This window comes from Watersipora subatra, chromosome 10 (genome assembly GCF_963576615.1).
Source record: "Watersipora subatra chromosome 10, tzWatSuba1.1, whole genome shotgun sequence".
Taxonomy (NCBI): domain Eukaryota; kingdom Metazoa; phylum Bryozoa; class Gymnolaemata; order Cheilostomatida; family Watersiporidae; genus Watersipora; species Watersipora subatra.
Genome location: NC_088717.1, coordinates 19,750,339 through 19,773,338, shown reverse-complemented (window position 1 = coordinate 19,773,338; position 23,000 = coordinate 19,750,339). Strand labels below are relative to the sequence as shown.

General features: G+C 35.5%; 3 protein-coding genes across 4 annotated transcripts in view; 1 reads left to right on the top strand and 2 right to left on the bottom strand.

Annotated features, from left to right (window-relative positions):
• LOC137405615 (fibronectin type-III domain-containing protein 3a-like) overlaps positions 1-5,379 on the bottom strand; it is a 57,286-nt gene extending 51,907 nt beyond the window's left edge. For both annotated transcript variants that reach the window (XM_068091934.1, XM_068091936.1), the window contains exons 1-2: positions 5,258-5,379; positions 1,703-1,986 (exon numbers count right to left, since the gene is read on the bottom strand). In XM_068091934.1, the coding sequence (XP_067948035.1) occupies positions 1,703-1,985 (283 nt within the window). In that variant the 5' untranslated portion in view covers position 1,986; positions 5,258-5,379. The remainder of the gene's footprint in view (positions 1-1,702; positions 1,987-5,257) is intronic.
• A 117-nt stretch (positions 5,380-5,496) lies between these two features.
• On the top strand, positions 5,497-10,887 carry LOC137406555 (magnesium transporter protein 1-like). Its single transcript, XM_068093152.1, has 8 exons — positions 5,497-5,658; positions 7,287-7,450; positions 7,945-8,062; positions 8,393-8,525; positions 8,626-8,864; positions 9,132-9,273; positions 9,541-9,631; positions 10,547-10,887. The coding sequence occupies exons 1-8, from the start codon at positions 5,575-5,577 to the stop codon at positions 10,557-10,559; spliced, it is 984 nt and encodes a 327-aa protein (XP_067949253.1). The 5' UTR covers positions 5,497-5,574; the 3' UTR covers positions 10,560-10,887.
• A 150-nt stretch (positions 10,888-11,037) lies between these two features.
• LOC137406554 (ABC transporter G family member 23-like) overlaps positions 11,038-23,000 on the bottom strand; it is a 33,544-nt gene continuing 21,581 nt past the window's right edge. Inside the window, exons 10-15 of the mRNA XM_068093151.1 lie at positions 21,624-21,849; positions 19,376-19,527; positions 15,871-16,064; positions 14,718-14,943; positions 13,285-13,441; positions 11,038-11,838 (exon numbers count right to left, since the gene is read on the bottom strand). Coding sequence (XP_067949252.1) covers positions 11,709-11,838; positions 13,285-13,441; positions 14,718-14,943; positions 15,871-16,064; positions 19,376-19,527; positions 21,624-21,849 — 1,085 coding nt within the window. The 3' untranslated portion in view covers positions 11,038-11,708. The remainder of the gene's footprint in view (positions 11,839-13,284; positions 13,442-14,717; positions 14,944-15,870; positions 16,065-19,375; positions 19,528-21,623; positions 21,850-23,000) is intronic.

Below are 23,000 nucleotides of genomic sequence, written 5' to 3'. Positions count from 1 at the left end.
TTTGCAGTTCATTAACTTTATATTTTACAGTTTCTAGCACATTCAATTGTAATGATTAGAGTCAAATGAAGTTTACTTTTTAGGTTTTTCCCCGTCAACGGCTCCAAACTATTTTGACAGCAACATCACCGTTAGCTATGAAGCAAATAGTAGCCTAGAAGTCTACATCCAACAAGGAACTTTAACAATATTAATTGGTGAACACAGCCAGAGGTATGCTACAGGAAAGTTGAGATACTTACAATGATAATAATAGGAAGAGTCAGTAAACAATATTAAATGCGAATATAAAAGCCAAAAGATTCAATGACTGTATAGACAACCACTTTATAACAAATTCTCTTCCGCCACCAAGATTGGCCAACTCAAACAATCGAGTGTAATGTTGTGCCAAATTAACTTGCGTGTTGGCAATGACCAGCACATGAGCATGTCTTCCCATATGGCATGTCTTCCGATATGGATGTGTTTGTTCATTGTATACTACTGGTATACAATCACATGTTTTTCATTTAAATATATAATATTGTATATCGACGGTATAAAATCATATATTTTTCGTTTAAATATATGATTGTATACCACCGGTATACAATCATATATGAAATAACAACACCACGCGAAACGACTCAAAATTGCTTGTTTACGCTTTGAAAGACAATAGATTGCTATATGACTGGAAGGAATCCAACTATTCGAAGACGTTTTCAAATAAGCCTGGCTAGATGCTTCAAGGATACAGACAAATCCATGGCAGCGCGGCATCAACTGAAATTATTCTGCTTTTATAACTCAACAGTCTCACAGTAAGATAAAATAGCAACAGCATAACTACGAATATCACATGTGTAAATAAATAATCGCAAGAATACTTATAAACTAATTCAATTGACTTTGTTCTCACAATGTGCGTACTCGAATCGTAACGCCCTGACAGTTTAAGCAGCTTCATCTCTGGCATAGTTTATCGACTAAATCAGAGAAAAAATAAAATGATCAGAAGGGAATACGCTTTTAGAAAATTCAATTCATAAATGGTTTTGCAATGGCAGGTTTTAAAGAACTAGAGTAAGCATTATATAAGTAAGTAAGTAAGTAAGTAAGTATAAGTACAGCCACACCCATCAGACAGACGTGCGCTTCAGTAAATGGATACACAGCACACTGCGATAACAACTTCATCGGACCATGTGAGTCTCAGTCAAGCTAAACCTGGGACTATTTGTCTTTAACAAAAAGATATAGTCAAAGTTGTAGAGCACCAAGTCTTCAAAAAAAGGGAAGCACAACTCCAAAGAATTGCTCATATCCATGTCAAGAAAGTTTTTAACAAGTGCTTACATGATCTTCAGAAAGAGTCTGTTTAACTTATCCATAAAGCAATAGCAATAAAAAAAACATGAAGTAAAAATTTAGAGCTTAATGAGATAAATCGTTTGAACCGATTCGGGTAACATAATCATAGCACATGGTATAACTGACTTTAGTTGCAGTGTTTGACAAAGGTCAAACCACTCATACAATTGACAAAAAGCAAATCGACATACATTTGTTTTCGAAAAACCATAAATTGGAAGGCAAAGGCATATCTCCTTACTGTGAAGCTATGAAGGTGCGATGGTTTTAATTTGTCATATAAAATCAACGATTTAACACCTTAGGTGGCGAGTCTAAAGAAGGCAAAGGTCACTGCGCATCTTACCAGAAACTGTTCGCACGGTGTCTCCCATCTGTATCCGTATCTGTTCATCAGGGGCCACTGTGATGACATGCTTCACCTGTCCATCTTGATTAGGCTCTCTTGGGCAAGTTGACTGGTCAGGGCTGGGTGTTGCCAAGTAGCCCTTTTCATATGACAGGTCGTTTATGCCGCTATCAGGAGACGAGTGGCCATTGCAATTGTGTCCGAAATCCTCAACAGTTAGTGATGACATATTTGAAGCACTGCTACAGATTTCAGGCCTTGATTCGGTTGGCTGATCCATTCTGCAATAGAAAAAAGGTATTCGGGAATAGTGAAAAATATCTTCATGCCCAGATTCCTCAAGCGTAGTTGCTCCCGAAATGACAATGAATAGAAATGGACTGATGAAAACACCTACCTGTGAGATTCATGTTGATAGCAAATCCTGTGGTTTATTACCTGTTTTATGAATGTTTGTATACATTATTTAAATAGCAACCTATTTTGTCAAAGAAAACATATGTAGCTATTTCTCATATTAATTTTACAACATAGGATCTCTCCCAGCTAAATTTAAGAAACTGGTGTCCTTGTTGAAATGGCTCAAGAACTCTGGTAACAAATGGCATTGAGAATAACGACATCGTTTTAGTCAAGATAAATTGCTAATTTAATCCTTTAAACTTGTGACAGAGGGTCTCCACGCCTTACCACTACCAAATTTGGTAGTCATTTTTGATGTTTCGATTTTAGACCTCAAGAAAATGCTAATATATAATTATACCTTTGGCAACTATAACTATAATTGCCAAAGGTACATGAAACTACGTGACAGTTTTCATCTTTCTTACACAACATCATTACTGCTGAGTTAGACAAGAATATTTCATATTCTAGCATCTATTAATCTATTTTAAGGAACCAGCTTGAGCTTTTTTAACATGATGTAAAAATTTATTTTATATATTCCTTGAGCATAACAAAATAAAAGTTAAATTGGACTATTTTTAAATCATATTCATTCTATTTACTGCATGACCTACTCTCTAATTCCCTGTGTATTAATGATTAATAAAACAAGTATCCAACTCTGACAAATGTAAACCAAATACTTCATTTCTATGATGTCAATATCAATGGATTTATAGTTACATAATATTTTGCAAATAAGATTTTTATTAAAAGCATCGACGTGAAAATCTGTATTTGCTACAAAGTAATAATATTGCATTCGGACCAATTCGATAAAGGAACAACGCTGAAGATGAACACAACAAACAGACAGTGAAAACCATATCAAGTATATGGGCCTATTGATTTTTACAGCTAATTAGAGCCGTGTTTGTAGCGACGCATGGCTAGTAACAACAATACACTGTACCAGACAACACAACTGAAGAGCTTACGTAGATAGTATAAACTGTAAAACAATGGAGATAGAACGTGTTGACTATGCAATTGGCTTGCTAAAAGTCCGTGTCACAATGTGTTGCAGCATATTATTCTCGGATGATAGGCAAATTTATATTCACATGTATGCTTACAGAAAAGGCAATATTTACAACTAAGGCTTATGCCAACCATTGGAAAAAACTGTCAAAGGCTAGTCTCTGAAGACAAAGCCAGAGTTAATGAAAATTAATATCGGAGATCAACTTATTCAGTAACAACTATTTTAAAAATTATAGCAATTATTAACATTGAATTACAACTGCTATTATTCTAGGACAGTCGTACTTTGAATACGAGAAACCTTTGAGATACGAGCCGATTCTTGATGGCCACTTAATAGCCAGGTATGTAAGAGACAGTTTCTGAGAACAGCATCACTCGGTCTTTTTCATCGAATCAGTTTGAAAAGTTTTAAAAAGGTTGGCTAAAGGTTATAGAAAAAGCAAGGCAAAAAACGTCAAGCCAGAAAATGATGATAAAAAATTATGACAAAGACAAATTGAAAGTTAACTTTAGTAAAAGATTAAACCTTAGCTCTAAGTGTCTGTTTAGTAAGATGAATTTATTTAATTTAACTTCAAAGTTTATGTTATACGTGTTATGTTATATGTTATATATATGTTATACGTGTTATGTTATATGTTATATATATGTTATACGTGTTATGTTATATATATGTTATATAGCATCACAAAAGTCTAGTGTACTGAACGCAATGCAGTCAAATCTCTCTCACATCGCCGTTAGCCACGACGTCTGTCTCGAACTTAAGAACTACATACAGTACTGTACATAGTAACGTTACATTCTATTGCAGATCATAACCACTAAATAGGTATTTGTTACTTTGTTAACGTAGGTACTGAATAACAACAATAAAAACACGTTTCTCCATCGTAATCCTGTTTTAGATGGTTTTTTCATAGTATGGGATCGGATTAATTTGAATTTAGCTATTTCATATATAGAGGAAATATCGCATCTAGATATGGTAACAATGGCATACGAGCTCAGTCCCAGAACGCATTAAGCGTGTATGTCAAGGAATGACTGTGGAAAATTTTTTTGTTAATTTGAGCTAACCAGCTACTTTTACTGTTTTTGTGTAGCTATTAGCTGCCTTTGAAATATTTGGCAGACTCAAATCTATTGACATTTACATTACCTGACAGACACTTGTATACCAGTTGAGTAGAAATAAATTGCCAAGCAAAGGAGCAGTACAAGCCCCTAGGTTTGAATTTAATTTGTATAAGTGGTTAAGTCATATGTTGCGCAATTTTAACCATGAGTAAAAAAAATTTATCAACTTTTATAAGAATGATGTTGCAAATGTTACGATGAAAGATCACATTTTACCAAACTTTGATAGATTTTCCTATACATGTATTTCATTTAAATATAAGAAACATAGATTGTAATCAGAGACCTAGAGCTTTATCCATATAATTGCGTTTAGCCTACATATATATATAATCATTGCTAGTACAGTGAAGATGACTTGAAAGGCCTGAAGATAAAATATAATGTAATTTTCTATACTAGGCTTAATTGGTGTTGCTCAAGGTTTAAAAATTAGATTCTAAAACTAAAAATTCGCGTAGAATTATTCCTACAGGTGCTATAGGCTATAGATGTCTGAACAAAGTCAAAAAATTGGTTTCAAACTTACTACAACCAAAAGCTTAAACAGACATGGGTATGTGCTACAATCTATTGGTAGTCTTTTTTGCTAGTATAAAAAAATCAGAATACACACAAAAAGAATCCTTGTACAGCAGTACAAAAACATAGTTCTACGCTATCAGTTGTACCTTTTGTTTATGTTGCTATTCACAGTCATACCTGCCAACTCTAACGCATTGGGTGTGAGACTCACGCAATCATCCCAAAGAAAAAATGAAAATGCGTGAGAAATGCGTGAGATTTTTGCCTCGAGTTCCATAATTTTATATATACTATCATTAATAAATCAATTGCCCCAAAACCAAATCTCACGCATTGCCCCTCTCTTGGGTTGGCAGACCTGTTCACAATATGCCTAAAAATAAACACAAATCAAGCTCTCAAAAACGTTTTTTGTAAAGGACTTAAATGTCGTACGTAAATTTCATGTCGTACCTTTTGGCTTTTACGATAAATTCTTTGTGTACTTTACGCCACGTCCATTTACATCCTGTTGCTATAAAACGTTTCTACCCTCGGTATTTTCTGCAAAGCAGAATTGTGGAACGGCCAATCGCTGGAATAGAAAAATAGACTAGTCCCGCATCAAATACTTTGTATTACCAATGTCAGATTAATGAAAGAATATTATTTGGGACGTTTTCTTAAAACTGACCAATAAGAATGTTGGAACGTGTTGCGAAGGGGTTTCGCTTTCTACGGCTGTTTTATAGTTTGCGTACGAAAGTACATTAGGATCTTTCTAATTGAAAATGCTCGGTCGTATATTTTATATTTCTGTTGCAATTTCAACATGTTGTATTTTAACAATTGGGACTGAAAGTTCTATCTCACAGGTATGCTTAAAAATATAACGTTATCTCATATTGTATGTAAGGACTACATAGATACCAAACCGGCTTCAGCTACTTATTTTCGGATTGCTCGCTCAGCTTACGTTCAGATCAGATTGTTCTCACTGAGAGCCTCTAAAGGCAAAAAGACGTGAGAACTCAGTTTCAAGAACCTTTTTTTATTCATATTTATTTACATATATACATGTACAAATATCTCCGGTTAAATCAAGGAAACTAAACATCTGCACACTCGACATCCCCTCGAAGACCCCTAGCTGTTTTTACGCCAAAAGGAGTGAAAATATTGTCTTGATTTTATAGATGGTATGTACAGTTCTCCCATTTTTCTTGCATCGTGCGGGTTATTGGGAAGAGTAAAAGTGTTTTAAATAACACAAGAACTCAGCACTTTGCAATATAGTTTTATTCGGGCATCTTTTCTACGCTCTTGTAACAGTTTTATGTTAGTGGTTGCTCTTAATTGTGACGATCTTATGCGGTAAACAAATTTCAGACATTTATTTTGGATTTTCTCGATCTTTATATCTTTTTTTAAATGCGGGTCCCACACCTGGCAAGCATATTCAAGGCCTGATCGTATCAGAGTCTTGTATGCCACTAATCTGGTCTTAGTGTCAGCTGTTTTAAGAACTCTATGTAACATTCCTACTAGTCTGTTAGCTTAAACGTTGTCACTTAAACGAAGATTTTGACAGTATATATCATTGGGTATTTCACGTTTAGTTTTTGTTTCGCCATAAAAAGTGGAGGCGGGTCAATGTAGAGAGTGTTCACCGCAGATTTTGGTTGTTTTGTAACAACAATTGGTGCCCTCCCTGGTCTCATAAACCTTTTGTTCTAAAGTAAGGGTAAAAAGTACAGGCATGGAGTTTAAGAAGTGGTTGTTATAGTACTCTATGTGAAAATTGTGAAAGATAGAACTATGCTGGGAGATGAGTGTCCACACAAACTAAACACAGTCTCATAAGGGTATGGGCTTGTGTCCTGTCTAGTGCCGTAGCAGCTTTGTGTAATGCGGCGGTTTTCAAAGTGGCAGGGCTGTGATATAGGGGCGAAGTTTAACCGTGTCAGTTTTTTGCTTATTTTTTATGTATGTTCTGCACAGTTACCATTGTGCACAAAGGTTTTGCTTACCACAAATAAAATCAATACATTCATCTATTATGCTAAGTTGAAAAATTCAATTTTATGAGCTTATTGGCTCTAAGTTGCAAAAATGTTAAACATGTTAAATGTTGGATGTGATTTAAGATCGGTATTACAGAAAAAATACAAAAGAGTTATCATTACCATAAAATGGTATAACAAAGACATATATTATAGATAGTATAGAATTCCCCAACTGTTGTGAATGAAACAAGGAGAATGGATTTTTGTAACGTATCAGTTTATTACTGCCTCAAAATGCACTAGTGTTCATGTTCTATTCGTGAACAACAAATTTTCATTCTGATAAATTCCATTTTGATTAAACAAGGTTTGGCTTTTTCATCAATTCAGTAGGCCTATAGTTTAACAATATCGGGGTTTGAATGCTTTGCTCTTTGTATTCAACATGTTATACTTTTAAGGTAATCACCTTGTCTGACTTGTTGTGGTTTTTGCAGCTAAATAAAAAAGTGGAGACACTAAATGAGTTATCCATGAGACGGCCAGTCATCAGACTTGATTCAGAAAAATTCAAACTGCTTGTGAGAACACCCCCTCGAAGTTATTCTGTATTCGTCATGTTTACAGCACTAAAGTCACAGCGTGGCTGCACCGTTTGCAGGTATTCACTATAGAAGCTCCTTGACCTAAATTTTACTTTTTAATTGCACAAAAATCCGTGACAATCTATATTAACTCTTTGCTTCTTGTACCATCTCAATTTGCTATATGAATTTGCTTACCCAAATATTTAACCACTGAAATTGAGTAACGTATCTGGTAAGCTAGTAGATTAAGTTTTTACTGAACCCATAGACGTGTTTGAAGCCAGTTTAATGATCAACCATGCTAGTTAATAACCCTAAGCGATATAGGCGTATTTTAGCCGCATTCATCGCTACGGTCAGTGGGACATTGTGGTGTAGTGGATTAGATTGCTGGTCTGTAGACCTTGAGGTTCTGAGATCAAATCCTCTGCAAAGCAGATTTTTATACTTTTAAAACATTATCGTTATAATTGGACAGACGAATGACAGACAGACAAACGCTGAGATTTATATATACATATATATATATATATATATAAATGGCAGTCAAGTGAATTGTGTTTTTCAGACAAGCTAGCGAGGAATTTCAGGTGCTTGCTAACTCATATTGGACATCTCCCGAGGCCACTCCGAGTGTTTATTTTGCTATGGTCGACTATGACGATGCTTCAGAAGCTTTTCAATCGGTAAGTATTCATTTTTTTACCATTTGTAATGCTTTTTTGGCATAAATATTAGCCGCAGCTCAGTAAGTTATAATATATATGCTAAAGATATAAATTAGTTAATATGACCGATTGACATTTGTTTACATGTAAATATGCTTGATCGATATGATCTATTTACATGTAAATGTATTTGACTGATAGGATCTGTAAAAGTACAAAAGCTGAGTTAATGTAAATTATATCACTTTTTTAAAAATATAATATAAAAAATATAAATTTGATTGAACAGTTTTGTAAGTCTACACATAAATGAGATTGCGTGTGCATCAATCAAGGGCTGTGTTATAGATGAAGCTTAGTACTGCTCCCGTCTTCATTCACTTCCCAGCCAAGGGAAAACCTAAGAAGGGGGATACTTTCGAGGTGCATCGTCATGGCTTTGATGCCGAAGTGCTACAGCGTTTCATTACAGAAAGGACTGGTGAGTTTGAGCAGAAGTAAGCAGAAGTTTGGAGTATGGTTTTGCGTGGTTGGTTTATGTCCATAAAATAGACTAATGGAGCTTTCCTACTCTCTTGCAGGTCTGCAGTTCAAAATCCGAAGGCCCCCTAATTACCTCATGAATATTGTGGTGTTGCTATCCATTGGTCTACTCGGCGCTCTGGTTTACATCAAGAGAGACAGCATGGACTTCCTCTTTCAAAAAACCACCTGGGCATGTATTGTCATCTCTTTCATTCTTGTTATGATGTCTGGTCAGATGTGGAATCAAATCCGTGGAGCCGGCTTCGCTCATCGCGACCCTAGGACCGGCGAAGTGGTGTGTATTTGTTTGCTGTTTTTCATTTCATCAATTAGGTGACCCAGCATATTATTCTCCCATGGGAGATGTGTTTATGCACTCTTGGCCACAATACCTACTTTTTGAATTGCATGTTAATTGATTCATATTTCTATCATACTCTTTACGAAACAACGACTTATATATATGTATGTATATATATATATATATATATATATATACATATACATGAATGTCTATCAATACTATCCGAGGATGATGGTGCACAAGCTGTTATTATTATAGAGTTATATCCACGGCAGCAGTCAGGGCCAGTTTGTTGCTGAGACTTACATAGTCATGGCGTTGCATGGCTCCATCGCCATCGGTTTCATTCTTATCAATGAGGCCAATTCTCAGAAGGGTATAGAGGAAGCAACTCGAAAAGGTGAGTAGGTTGGTGATATACAATATTGCTAGGTGGATATCGCTGTTTTAGTTGTGTTATTGAACGTCGACAGCGAATGATTGAGGAGATTATTATTACCAAAGAACTACCGGCAGCGTTTTAAATTAGCTGTGAACTGCTGCTGTTTTTTATTTCGGCAGTTGAAAAAATGAGGCTTAAATAACATTTGTTCAGTTAATTTGTTGAAAAGTAGCTGTACCTCGTGATGTCACCTTCTGATGAGAGTGTATTATTTACTTTGTTTAGTGTATGCTGGATTGGGGTTTGCCATGGTCGTTGGCTTCTTCAGTCTAATTCTGGCCATATTCAGGAGTAAATATCAAGGCTACCCATACAGGTATGTAGCCAAGTACTATCCACGCATGTAGTTAAACCATTGTTAGCTTTACATGTGTGTCGCTAAGGTATTTACTTGCCAATGCTGCTCGCTACAAATTTTCACTGCTGCCCACGCAATTGTTCATAATAAGCATATCCTATGTATAGCAAATATTTGAAAGTTTGGAAAGCTTTTATGTTTTGAGTTTAGTTAAAAAATACTTTGCCTGCTTTGCTTTTTAGAATGATGAAAATAAAAAGCATGAAAATTCAGCTATAATAATATATGATGACCTTCAAACTATTATTAGCGATGGTGATATGAATGTATAATACAACTAGTGTTGATACGCAGCATCGTATGCTATATATACATATATTATACATCAACGCGCGCTTGAGATGATCTGTTTTGATAATGACGCTTTCAAAGTATATTAGAACTGTGTGTTTAATTGATTATTATTAGGCAGTGTAAACAAGGTACAAGCATATCTCGCATATAAAATAGTGTGTTAGTCATTCATCAGATGCTCTTCAGCCGGCTGATATGATAGTTCCTTATTTAGCAACAGCTATAATAATCCAGATTAGTCATCGATTTGTGTTTTTATACTTCCGCGGGCGTGTTCAACAGTCAACTTTTATCCTAAGTAGAAATTATACCGTCGTACAATATTTTTGTTGTAACCGGATTTCGTCACTGCCATGCTTCATTTATTTATAGGTTCATTTAATATCTGAGCTTGACTAGTTCAGTTTACTAAAGTTCTCAGCACAATTCATATGTATAGCCACCATTTAAAAGGCAATCAAGGTCTAGTTGAATGCGTACATTTGCAGACTAGCCTAAATTGTGTCATGCAATTCTCTGACAACTAACATGTTCATGCGATTACTTTCAACTCTCTAAATGTATTCATTTATTTTACAGGTTTTTGCTTTAACTCCCCGAAGCTGCTAAAGATTTGACAGTTCAGTCTCTTCAATATTCTGCATTGCTGTAAAGCTGTTTCCATGTTTATTTTAAATAATGTCTTCATCTCTTTAATTCTTGTAAAAAGTGAGTAAGAATTATGGTAATGCTATAAGAATACTAGTATTAACATATAAATATACTTATAATAGCGTATTGATAGCATCATTGATTAATGCATACAAATGACTATGACAGTCTAAAATGGCAGTCTAATTCTAGGCTCTTATGTCATCTACATCATGAGATCCAACATTTTCACTTTTACAGATCAGAAATATATTTTAATGTAACATCTAGGATAGATATAATTAAGATGGTATGCATGATTTGCATATTAACATTATATTGATATAAAATTTGCATTGCTTCACTTTAGATCAATGTATAAATTCAAAATCTTTATGCAGTTAAAAACAACAGATATGAAGAACGTCTTGCAGAGTGTGACAGTGTAACAGAGTCTACAGTGGATACAATAGAGACCACTTCAAAAACTAGTCACTACATCTCTTCAATATTTCCTATAGTTTTATACCTCTGAACCAGTCAATGAGCCATTGAAACACACAAGAAGTAATTTCCTATACTTTATATCATTTCAGAACCATATTTGATACTTGCAATTGTATCTTTTAAAAAGTAGCATTTAACCCTTCTTATCGTTGTCGTAATTATGAAATAAGTGGCAGGTTTGATAAAATAAGAAAAAACAGTAGCTTGCATTGCGTTGTTGCACCCAAAAAATAAAGTAAACATTGCATTGAAAAAATAAACAGCTTATATGAGTTAACTGTGACCATATCGGGTATAGGGTGTATGACATTCGCCCGTATAGGGTATGTCTATGGCTATATAAGATATATATTCTTAGAAGACAGGTGTGAACATTAGGGCATATGGCTCCATAAGTAATATGACCATTCGAAATGTACTGTGTGATATGTCCTATCTGGTCATATGACCATATAGGGAATATGCCCAGATAGTGTTTATGACCATATATGTATCATGGTCGGATACGGTATACAACCATTTATGGTATGTGATACGGTATACGACCATATATGGTATATGGCAAAAACATATAGGGGACATACACGGAAGTTAACAGCAAGGACTAGTTAAGTTTCCTGATGTGAGAGACAATGAGTGAAAGGATAAGGAAGCCTATGGTCCAGCCAACTCCAACACAATAGCCACTCCAGACATCATAATGTTCAAATCCCCAACCTCTGCCGAGCACACTCCTACAACATATTTCTATTCTATAGGGTTGTTTGTAGCTAAGTCAAATTTGTTATGATTATTGCGTGCTCAGTTCATAGTGCAATAACCCTGAGCTTCTGCACACTGTTGGCAAGCTTACATACTAGAATACAGCTTTCCATTATTTTATCTTTATAGAAACGCTACAGAATAAAAAATTCATACCATTTATAGCTAGATGCTTTAATCAAATCCTATGTACAGTGGACCCCCAGGTTACAACATCCTTGTCTTATGGTTTTTTGCTTTACGATGCGGAACACAGTTTTTCCAGCCTCTTGTTACGGCCTTTCCCTTGCCATATGGTATCAACAAAAATGTCTTTCAGAATTCAAATTTGGCAATCAAGGCGCTGCATACATCGGATTTACAAAGATGTCGATATGCTTTTTGCCAAAATCCTCTCACAACACCTGAAAGAGATTCGATGCTTTCTTTCCCTCAATTCAGAATTCTTCGAGTTTCGTAAAGGCTTTATCTTGCACGAGTGAAACAATACCAAATTTATTGTGCATTTTAGTGTTTAATATAATATTTACTATAAACTTTAATTCATTATATATAACTAGGCCTAAATAACTTTAGTTTGTTAGTCATGGATTCTAAGATTGATAATAATGCTAAAGTGAGAAGTAAGAAAATAACATGTACATTGTAATGTTACATTTTATTGCAGATCATAACTACTAAATAGGTAGCCATAGTTACTAAGGTTAATATGCTATTTTGTTTTACAAATGTTTACTATGTATAAAATTTTGATATTGTTTTACAAGGGGGTGTTTCCATTAAATAATTACTATGGGTTCCTATGTCCCTTTATACAACATTTTCGCCTTCTACTTCCAACAACAGAACGAATTAATGTTGTATGGCAGGGGTCCACTGTATTGGTCTATTTCTATTGTCGGTACATACTAGAAATGCCCCGATTCTAAATTCACCAGCTGATTCAGATACCAATCTGATATATTGATTCTTAATGAAAAATAATTCCATTAAAATCTTTTGTGTTCATAGATAATTGTTCATTCTATGATAGAAAATATAAATATTAATGTATTTGTTTGTATTTATTTATGGAAAAAAAAGAGATATATTTATATATTCACATACTGATATACCGTGCATGTAGTAACAAAACAGTCCATGTTTCTTGTAATTTTTAATTAATCCCACGATCAAACACGAGCGAAGCGATTGTTTGGGAGCTTTATGATAAATGCATATGCGCACACAACTCCCGAAAAATTATCCGTCAACGGCGAAAATGAACTGAAAATGAAAATGAAATGAACTGCGAACGCTAGGATCGTAGACCCTACACACCTATGCAAGCACACAGCTTCATGTTAGTAATGACTTAACTATAAAAAAAACTTTGATTATTTAAAGTAATACCCGTGCTTTTGAGCAAAACAGATTACCTGAGACCCTTCACAGGCAGTGTCAATGGCAGCCAGATAGCGATGTATTGCAACCACTGAGGCATGGATTCTATTGGCCACAATATGCCAGATATCAATAAAAATGGAAAGACAATTGCTAGTGATAACTGCAGTGCGGATGACTCATCAGTTGCCCCTGTAAAAAGTAAATATAGCATTCAGAGTATTATATAAACCGTTTGCATGATTATTTACTAAACACCCTCACCATTGTTACACCAGGGTTATCATGAGTAGTGTGACAAGCAGACCGTCTCATGCTCTAACTGATATATGTGTTGTCTGAGACCCATTTGTTGCCTCACAGACTGAATACTTTGATTGTTCATGTAATATATACAACATGATACAGTCGTACCTCGACGTATGATAACATATGAGAAATTTGAGATACAAAGAAACCTGCGAGCAAATTTCTGCCTTGAAATACGCAACAAATTTAGGACACAAGATGGTTCTCAATGCGACCGCTAGGTGGCCGTGTATGAGAGTGCCCGCTCACCAAAACAGATTCACTTGATCTTTCTGGTTGGATCTGAAAGGACTTGAAAAGGGCGGCTAAAAGTAAAGGTGAAAGCGAGTCTAAATGCGATGCCTAAAGAGCCGGAAAATGATAAAAAATTAATACAAAGACAAAATTAGAATTGAGTTTAATGTAAAAGTAAAACTCATTTTTAAGTTGGTGCATAGCAAGTTAAATTCATTTAAGTTAAACTTAAAGTTTAAGCTATATTAGTGTCACAAAAGTGTGCCGTACTGAACATGTCATCAAGTTTTTCTCACACCGGTGTTGGAGGCAAAAAGAGTCAAGCAAGAAGGAGATAATAAAAAATAAACATGAGACAAAATTAGAATTAAGTTTGGTGTAAAGTTAAAAGTCATTTTTAAGGGTGTGTTTAGTAAGCTAAATTCTTTAATTTAAAGGCTATGATATGTTACGCAGCGTCACAAAAATGTAGCGTACTGCTACATTAGCTACAAAAAATCAGCCACGAGAGTGTGTCTCAAAGGTAAGAGCTCCATACAGTACTGTACATAATGTCACATTTTATTGCAAATCATAACGACGACATAAATATTTGTTATTTTTTTAGCGTAGGTGGTAAATTAGAACAATTAAAAACATGTTTTCCCATTGTAATATCCTGTTTTGAGGTGTTTTTTAAGGGTGGGAATAAATCAATTTGTATTTAGTTATTTTATATAAGGTTTTATTTGAGATACGAGAGAATTAACATATGAGCTCAGTTCTAAAACGCATTAAGCTCGTATGTTGAGGTATTGAGAAGTACCTCAGAAGTGCCTGTACTGAGAAGTTTTTCAAAAAGTTTGAAGTTTTTATTGAGAAAAAAGGTTTTTTGAGAAAAAGTTTACGGACGAAAAACTGATGACCAATGAGTGCTCTCACTCACCGGTACTGATGACAAAGCCTAGACACATCCCTGAGAAGCCGATGAGTAACTCAAAAATAATGATGACAATGATGGAGCCGACGTTGTAGACCTTGAAGACGATCAAGGAAAAGATCAACAGAACAGCTGTCTGAATACACATGACGATGAACTGGGTACCGATATGTCCAAGCATCATCTCTGTTACACTGACACCTGAGACGAGGCTCCGCTCAAACAACCCTTCCTGCATGCAACATAACAGATATTAGATTTTAGTCAATATTACTATTGTACATACGATATTGGCAGTATATATGATTGTTTGAGAGCTGTCACAAACTGCTTGCCCGTAGTTGAGGGAGGGTTCTTGTTGCAGTTATCTAGGTTGAAAATTCTAGTCTGGTAATCTAACTCAATTCAGTATTTGTCAGGTTTTTGTGTGTTTACCAGAGTCAGTCTATGTGGTATAGTCTGTCCACCCAACAGGAGCTGATTGCTATGGTAAGTTATTCACAAATACTTTATTGTGCGATCTTTCAAGTATGTAAATTAGGTAGTTTTTGCTACAACAAATTTATTACTGAGGTGGCTACACACATTTTAAACATTTTTGTACCATTGTAATCATTGTATTTAAGCAGATGTTTAGTTTTTTAAAAATAATTTTTTTTAAATTGTCTTTATATTGTCACTTTAATATATTTCACAGCAATATTGTCATTAGTTGCGCTTGTTTTAGTTTGTCTGGCTGATATTTCTCACTCTCCTAAGAAGTCAGGAGTGACACCCAAATATGGAAATTGTCAATAGTTGTGACTATTATTCAATAATCTAAGCATAATAGTCAATATTAAGGTTTAAAAATATTATTACTGAGGTAGCTGCACATACCTAAGACATTTTGGTAAAATTTGATAGCTGGCCTGAATTTACATACAGGCCCAGAGTTTACGGATAATGAATGGTTATAGATCTTAAATTGTCTTCATTTAAGACCCTTTCATTATCTGTTTCATGGTGATGAGTCCTGCTTTGGTCAGTTTTTCAGGCTGATGTTTTCACACTTAATTAGGAAACGAGGACCAACACCCAAATATGGCAGTAGACAAAATATGGTAACGAGGCTATCATTTGATTAAACTGACATTATATTAAACTAAAAATGACTTACCTTCCTTTCAAGTACGAGAGTCAGACTGGTGAGGCCAACAGCAAGAAAAAAGATTATGGAGCACATAATCCCTGGTGCCACAAAATCCAGAAAGTTTTCATCAGTCTTGCCATAGATTGGTTTGTCATAGGTTATCGGCAATTGGACTGAGTCGATGTCAAAAGGAAGGTGCGTTATGTTGTAGATCTTTTTGGCTGACAATGGAAAAGTATTTGTAAGGTTCATCTTGTTGCAATAGACAAGTTACCCAGCTAACAAGTGGCCAATGCAATTTCGGAGTTATATGCTCTTGTAAGCTGACATTTTTTTATACCGTAAGAAGAACCTAAAAGGTTTTAAATGTTTTCAAGATACACAGATCTGCTATTTATTTAATTATTGTAAAAAAAAGTGTCACATCATTACAGAGCTTACAGTGACACACAAACGTAACCTTATCAACCAATGCAACCAAATGTTAGGACATGATGCTGCAACCTAGACTAGGTGTGATGTTGAAAAATAGACAAATGACATGGTTGACTAGAGGCACACTCTGGAATCAAGAAGACTTAATGCAAAGTTTTATTTAGTATGCAATACTTTAAGCAACTTTGTAATCTTATCATAGAGCCCTGTTAGTTCCTTATTATAGAGCCCTGTTAGTTCCTTATTATAGAGCCCTGTTAGTTCCTTATTATAGAGCCCTGTTAGGTCTTTATTATAGAGCCCTGTTAGTTCCTTATTATAGAGCCCTGTTAGTTCCTTATTATAGAGCCCTGTTAGTTCCCTTATCATAGAGCCCTGTTAGCTCCTTATTATAGAGCCCTGTTAGTTCCTTATCATAGAGCCCTGTTAGCTCCTTATTATAGAGCCCTGTTAGTTCCTTATTATAGAGCCCTGTTAGTTCCCTTATCATAGAGCCCTGTTAGCTCCTTATTATAGAGCCCTGTTAGTTCCTTATCATAGAGCCCTGTTAGTTCCTTATTATAGAGCCCTGTTAGTTCCTTATTATAGAGCCCCGTTAGTTCCTTATCATAAAGCCCTGTTAGTTCCTTATTATAGAGCCCTGTTAGTTCCTTATCATAGAGCCCCGTTAGTTCCTTATCATAAAGCCCTGTTAGTTCCTTATTATAGAGCCCTGTTAGTTCCTTATCATAGAGCCCCGTTAGTTCCTTATCATAGAGCCCCGTTAGTTCCTTATCATAAAGCCCTGTTAGTTCCTTATTATAGAGCCCTGTTAGTTCCTTATCATAGAACCCTGTTAGTTCCTTATCATAGAGCCCTGTTAGTTCCTTATTATAGAGCCCTGTTAGTTCCTTATTATAGAGCCCTGTTAGTTCCCTTATCATAGAGCCCTGTTAGTTCCTTATTATAGAGCCCTGTTAGTTCCTTATTATAGAGCCCTGTTAGTTCCTTATTATAGAGCCCTGTTAGTTCCTAATTATAGAGCCCTGTTAGTTCCCTTATCATAGAGCCCTGTTAGTTCCTTGTCATAGAGCCCCGTTAGTTCCTTATCATAAAGCCCTGTTGGTTCCTTATTATAGAGCCCTGTTAGTTCCTTATTATAGAACCCTGTTAGTTCCTAATTATAGAGCTCTGTTAGTTCCCTTATCATAGAGCCCTGTTAGTTCCTTATTATAGAGCCCTGTTAGTTCCTTGTCATAGAGCCCCGTTAGTTCCTTATCATAAAGCCCTGTTGGTTCCTTATTATAGAGCCCTGTTAGTTCCTTATTATAGAACCCTGTTAGTTCCTAATTATAGAGCTCTGTTAGTTCCCTTATCATAAAGCCCTGTTAGTTCCTTATTATAGAGCCCTGTTAGTTCCTTATCATAGAGCCCCGTTAGTTCCTTATCATAAAGCCCTGTTAGTTCCTTATTATAGAGCCCTGTTAGTTCCTTATCATAGAGCCCCGTTAGTTCCTTATCATAAAGCCCTGTTAGTTCCTTATTATAGAGCCCTGTTAGTTCCTTATCATAGAACCCTGTTAGTTCCTTATCATAGAGCCCTGTTAGTTCCTTATTATAGAGCCCTGTTAGTTCCTTATTATAGAGCCCTGTTAGTTCCCTTATCATAGAGCCCTGTTAGTTCCTTATTATAGAGCCCTGTTAGTTCCTTATTATAGAGCCCTGTTAGTTCCTTATTATAGAGCCCTGTTAGTTCCTAATTATAGAGCCCTGTTAGTTCCCTTATCATAGAGCCCTGTTAGTTCCTTATTATAGAGCCCTGTTAGTTCCTTGTCATAGAGCCCCGTTAGTTCCTTATCATAAAGCCCTGTTGGTTCCTTATTATAGAGCCCTGTTAGTTCCTTATTATAGAACCCTGTTAGTTCCTAATTATAGAGCTCTGTTAGTTCCCTTATCATAGAGCCTTGTTAGTTCCTTATTATAGAGCCCTGTTAGTTCCTTATCACAGAGCCCTGTTAGTTCCTTCTTATAGAGCCCTGTTAGTTCCTTCTTATAGAGCCCTGTTAGTTCCTAATTATAGAGCCCTGTTAGTTCCCTTATCATAGAGCCCTGTTAGTTCCTTATTATAGAGCCCTGTTAGTTCCTTATCATAGAGCCCTGTTAGTTCCTTATTATAGAGCCCTGTTAGTTCTTTATTATAAAGCCCTATTAGTTCCTTATCATAAAGCCCTGTTAGTTCCTTCTTATAGAGCCCTGTTAGTTCCTTCTTATAGAGCCCTGTTAGTTCCTTATCATAGAGCCCTGTTAGTTCCTTATTATAGAGCCCTGTTAGTTCCTTATCAAAGAGCCCGGTTAGTTCCTTATTATAGAGCCCTGTTAGTGCCTTATCATAGAGCCCCGTTAGTTCCTTATCATAGAGCCCTGTTAGTTCCTTATTATAGAGCCCTGTTAGTTCCTTATCAAAGAGCCCTGTTAGTTCCTTATTATAGAACCCTGTTAGTGCCTTATCATAGAGCCCCGTTAGTTCCTTATCATAGAGCCTTGTTAGTTCCTTATTATAGAGCCCTGTTAGTTCCTTATCATAGAGCCCTGTTAGTTCCTTCTTATAGAGCCCTGTTAGTTCCTTCTTATAGAGCCCTGTTAGTTCCTTATCATAAAGCCCAGTTAGTTTCTTATTATAGAGCCCAGTTAGTTTCTTATTATAGAGCCATGTTAGTTCCTTATCATAGAGCCCTGTTAGTTCCTTATTATAGAGCCTTGTTAGTTCCTTATCATAGAGCCCCGTTAGTTCCTTATCATAGAGCCCTGTTAGTTCCTTATCATAGAGCTCTGTTAGTTCCTTATCATAGAGCCCTGTTAGTTCCCTTATTATAGAGCCCTGTTAGTTCCCTTATCATAGGGCCCTGTTAGTTCCTTATTATAGAGCCCTGTTAGTTCCTTATCATAGAGCCCTGTTAGTTCCTTATTATAGAGCCCTGTTAGTTCCTTATTATAGAGCTCTGTTAGTTCCTTATTATAGAGCCCTGTTAGTTCCTTATTATAGAGAATCTATGATCTTAACACAACGCCTACTGATCACCTCCTTATTTCCTTTCACATGCTCTGGCAGACTACTAACCTTGGTTTTCAACATTTGGTCCCATCTGCTGATAAGCCTTGATGAATTGTCCTTGAAGAGGCAGGGTGATCTGTGAATTGGTCTCATCCATCCAAACATTTATTGTCGATTCCTTCAAAACATCTGTGCTATTGTTAGAAGAATTCATCACCCTAAAATTAACAAGAGTTGCCTGCACAATCTGCCTTCTTGTAAGATGCTAGCCTTTCAACTGTTGGAAACAAACAACTACTAATTACAATTCGACAACTTAAATATGGAAAGGATGCTTTGCGAACTGCTAGATATGCTTGTTTCAGATATTCAAGCAGAGAAAGTTGACTGAAGTGGCTGTGGAATGTAAAAAGAATTAATTAAAAGTTGGTGAAATCAGTATCTAATTTCTGATTAAGCAAGGATGTAATGCGCCAGTATTTTTTTACATGGGATTTGTCCTCTCTTATGAAACATCAGTAGGTTGGTGGTGCTACAAGAATAATAAAAAAGAAGGAAAGACCAAATACTGATTGATTACGGTAATATTTCTAATTTTCAAGTACAGTGTACGCTTGTGAAAGTGAACGTAGGCAGACAACTTCATTTAATTTGGATAATTCACTCATAAAACCAGTTTTCATTTACATCAATAGCTTCAACACTTGCATTTTTACGGATCAAAACTTTATTGCTGCGGAACATTTAGAATAATTAAAATTATTGTTCATGGTGTGTAGGTGATTATTATTATTCTGGCATAGGATTTGCATCACTTGACTTTGATATAAGTGACGCCTTTCATCATGTAATTTCTAATATCTTTACAAAATCGTGTCTACTAACCTCTAACAAATAAGGAATTTTAATCACTTCAAATCTGGTCTCAAGCAACATTGTGATTCTCTTGTGGATAGTCATTGTGTCTTTTTTCTAAATAAATTAACTAACCGTTACTCAGAGCCTAGCACCATGACTAACCATGCTACTGCATATATGGGTCCTCACTGTACTTTCTTTTTCTTCTATTTCTTACTGTTATATACTTTCGTCAATGAAAGAAAACAAACATGCAATTGCTGTACAGGAAGTCAACCGATTAACTTTCATTGTTTATTAAACTTTAAGTTTGTTATTGAGTCAATCACCTTAGTATTGCACCGTTAAAGTATTCAAGTCTTTCATTAATCCTTGAAAACAAGCTTACATAGCTATTGGATCATTTCAGAAGTCAGTATAGTTTACAACCACCGAGCTGTTACCTACTGTGTATAATACAAGTTTAGGTTAAAAACTTACAAAAACAAAAATTGGCATCTCTTTTTAGTTGAGTGTAAAATAGTCAGCACTATTTTAATGCTAATTAAAGTAATAAAATATTATTACATTATGATAGTATAATAAAAACTTCTACAATAAAGAGCTACCTTCGTGAAGACACAATGTGAGAATAAGAAATATATATAGCGATGATAGAGTGTTAAACTAACATTTGTTTTTGCTAACATTTTGTTTGTTTTGCAATATTTGTGCTAGACAACACTAGCTGAATGATATCTTGGCCAGTAAACAAGAAAATGTCTGTATCTAGAAAAAAGCCGCAGGTGCTGAAGAATTAAGTCCAAATTCGTAGCTTCACCAAGTCTGGTTACAAACTCAGAAACAAAGTACATGAATACCGTTGACAGGTTTGGTTGTAAACCAACCAAAACTTTATACGTAACATTGACAAGTCTTCTGATTGTATGAACACCTAGGCCTTGTACAATGAAGCCTAGATTTGTATCAGTTGAAAGGTCTTGTTAAAAATATGCCTAGAATTATTAGTGCAGAGTTGGCAGGTCTGGTTGAAAACATAACAAGACTAATCAATGTAGGGTTGGCAAGTCTGGTAAAAAACATGACAAGACTTATCAGTGTAGAGTTGGCAGGTCTGATTAAAAACATAACTAGACTTAAAAGTGTAGAGTTGGCAAGTCTGGTTAAAAAATAACTAGACTTATCAGTGTATAGCTGGCAGGTCTGGTTAAAAAATAACTAGACTTGGCAGTGTAGAATTGGCAGGTCTGGTTAAAAAATAACTAGACTTATCAGTGTATAGCTGGCAGGTCTGGTTAAAAAATAACTAGACTTATCAGTGTAGAGTTGGCAGGTCTGGTTAAACATGATACTCATTGAAAAGATAAGCATGAGTCATGAGTGTCTTGCTTAGCTATAAAACCTAAAGCATCATAGTTAAGGTGGTATATATGCCACCCCAATGGCTAATGATTACCTTATGATTGTATCTAAGGTGAAGTTTGACTGAAAGAGGAGAACTGCCCATGAGTGACCATCGACTACATGCTGTTTGGCATCCTCCAGTGAGCTTGTATAGTGTATATCCACAACATCTTTGTCCAGACCTTCGAGGTACGCTTTAGAGAAGCTCAGGTCTACACCATATGATGACAGACCGGTATCCATATTGACTACGTCTACTGGGAGGTGGTGAGGAGTGCCTGAGGGTAATAAATGCATCAAGAACACAGTGTAAGAACATAGTACACAGGAAAAACCAGCAAATTAATCTGAGCCAGATTTCAACTGTCCTTTTGGCATCTACTCTCAGACTGTAATACTATCAAACTTTAAAAAAAAAATTTGTATACAGTATTAAATATCCTAAAAAAAATATACTGTCCTTCGTTTAATCCACAGATCCAAAACTTAGCGATAAATACATAATATTAGACCAAATTCAACAAGCAAAACTATTTTTAAAATTCAAGTAAAAAACTAAAATATTCTGAAAATATTGTTAATAGCTCCTTTAACAACGTTACACCTCATATCCGTTCTCTTAGCAGAGAAGGTTATTTTAAATGCTATATGTCAAACCATTTATTTAATATCTATTATTGACTAACTGTAGCCTTTCTTATGATTCTTCTATGGCATAATTTGGAAAACATTTATCTTCAAAGTGAAATTGTTGCCGATAAGGAAACACAAAAAACAAACTAAACTATATGTACAACTACACAAGCAAAGTAATAATCAAGAAAGAGCAGAACATGCTGCGACCTTCATGCCAAAGTGGGGTGGAGGAAGGTATTGCTTTGGCAATACAAGAGACCGATCACACATAAAAAAGGTGGTGATAGAGATGATTTTTTATATTTTTGCCTTACTTTCTAAAAAACAATTTGTTTTCATTATCATTGGTCTTTTTGGGATCTATGGCTTTACTACAAAATAGCGAAGGTATGAAAAACTGTTTAATATCATTTGAACACGTCAAAGCCAACCGATGTGATGGGAACTGAATTCACATGTAATGACTGTATATTATATCGATGCCTTTGCAGCTGTGTAGCATTCACTATGATTTTACAACGCACATGGTTCGCAAATTTGCACCAATCCGCAAGTTATCCGTGTCATGGAAACGGCATAAATCCGCAAGCTAAATGAGTTTTGTGGTTCGCAAAACTTTATCAAATTCATCATGCTAGCGAATAATGGAAACAGCACTTGCGAATGATGCGCATTAAAATACCACGTCACCTACTCAATTTTAAACATTTTTAATACTTCTGTCGTCCTTTCTCATCGACGTGTCACGCAAACACGTTTCATGTGTTTGCGTCGCTAACACGTGCATCGCTAA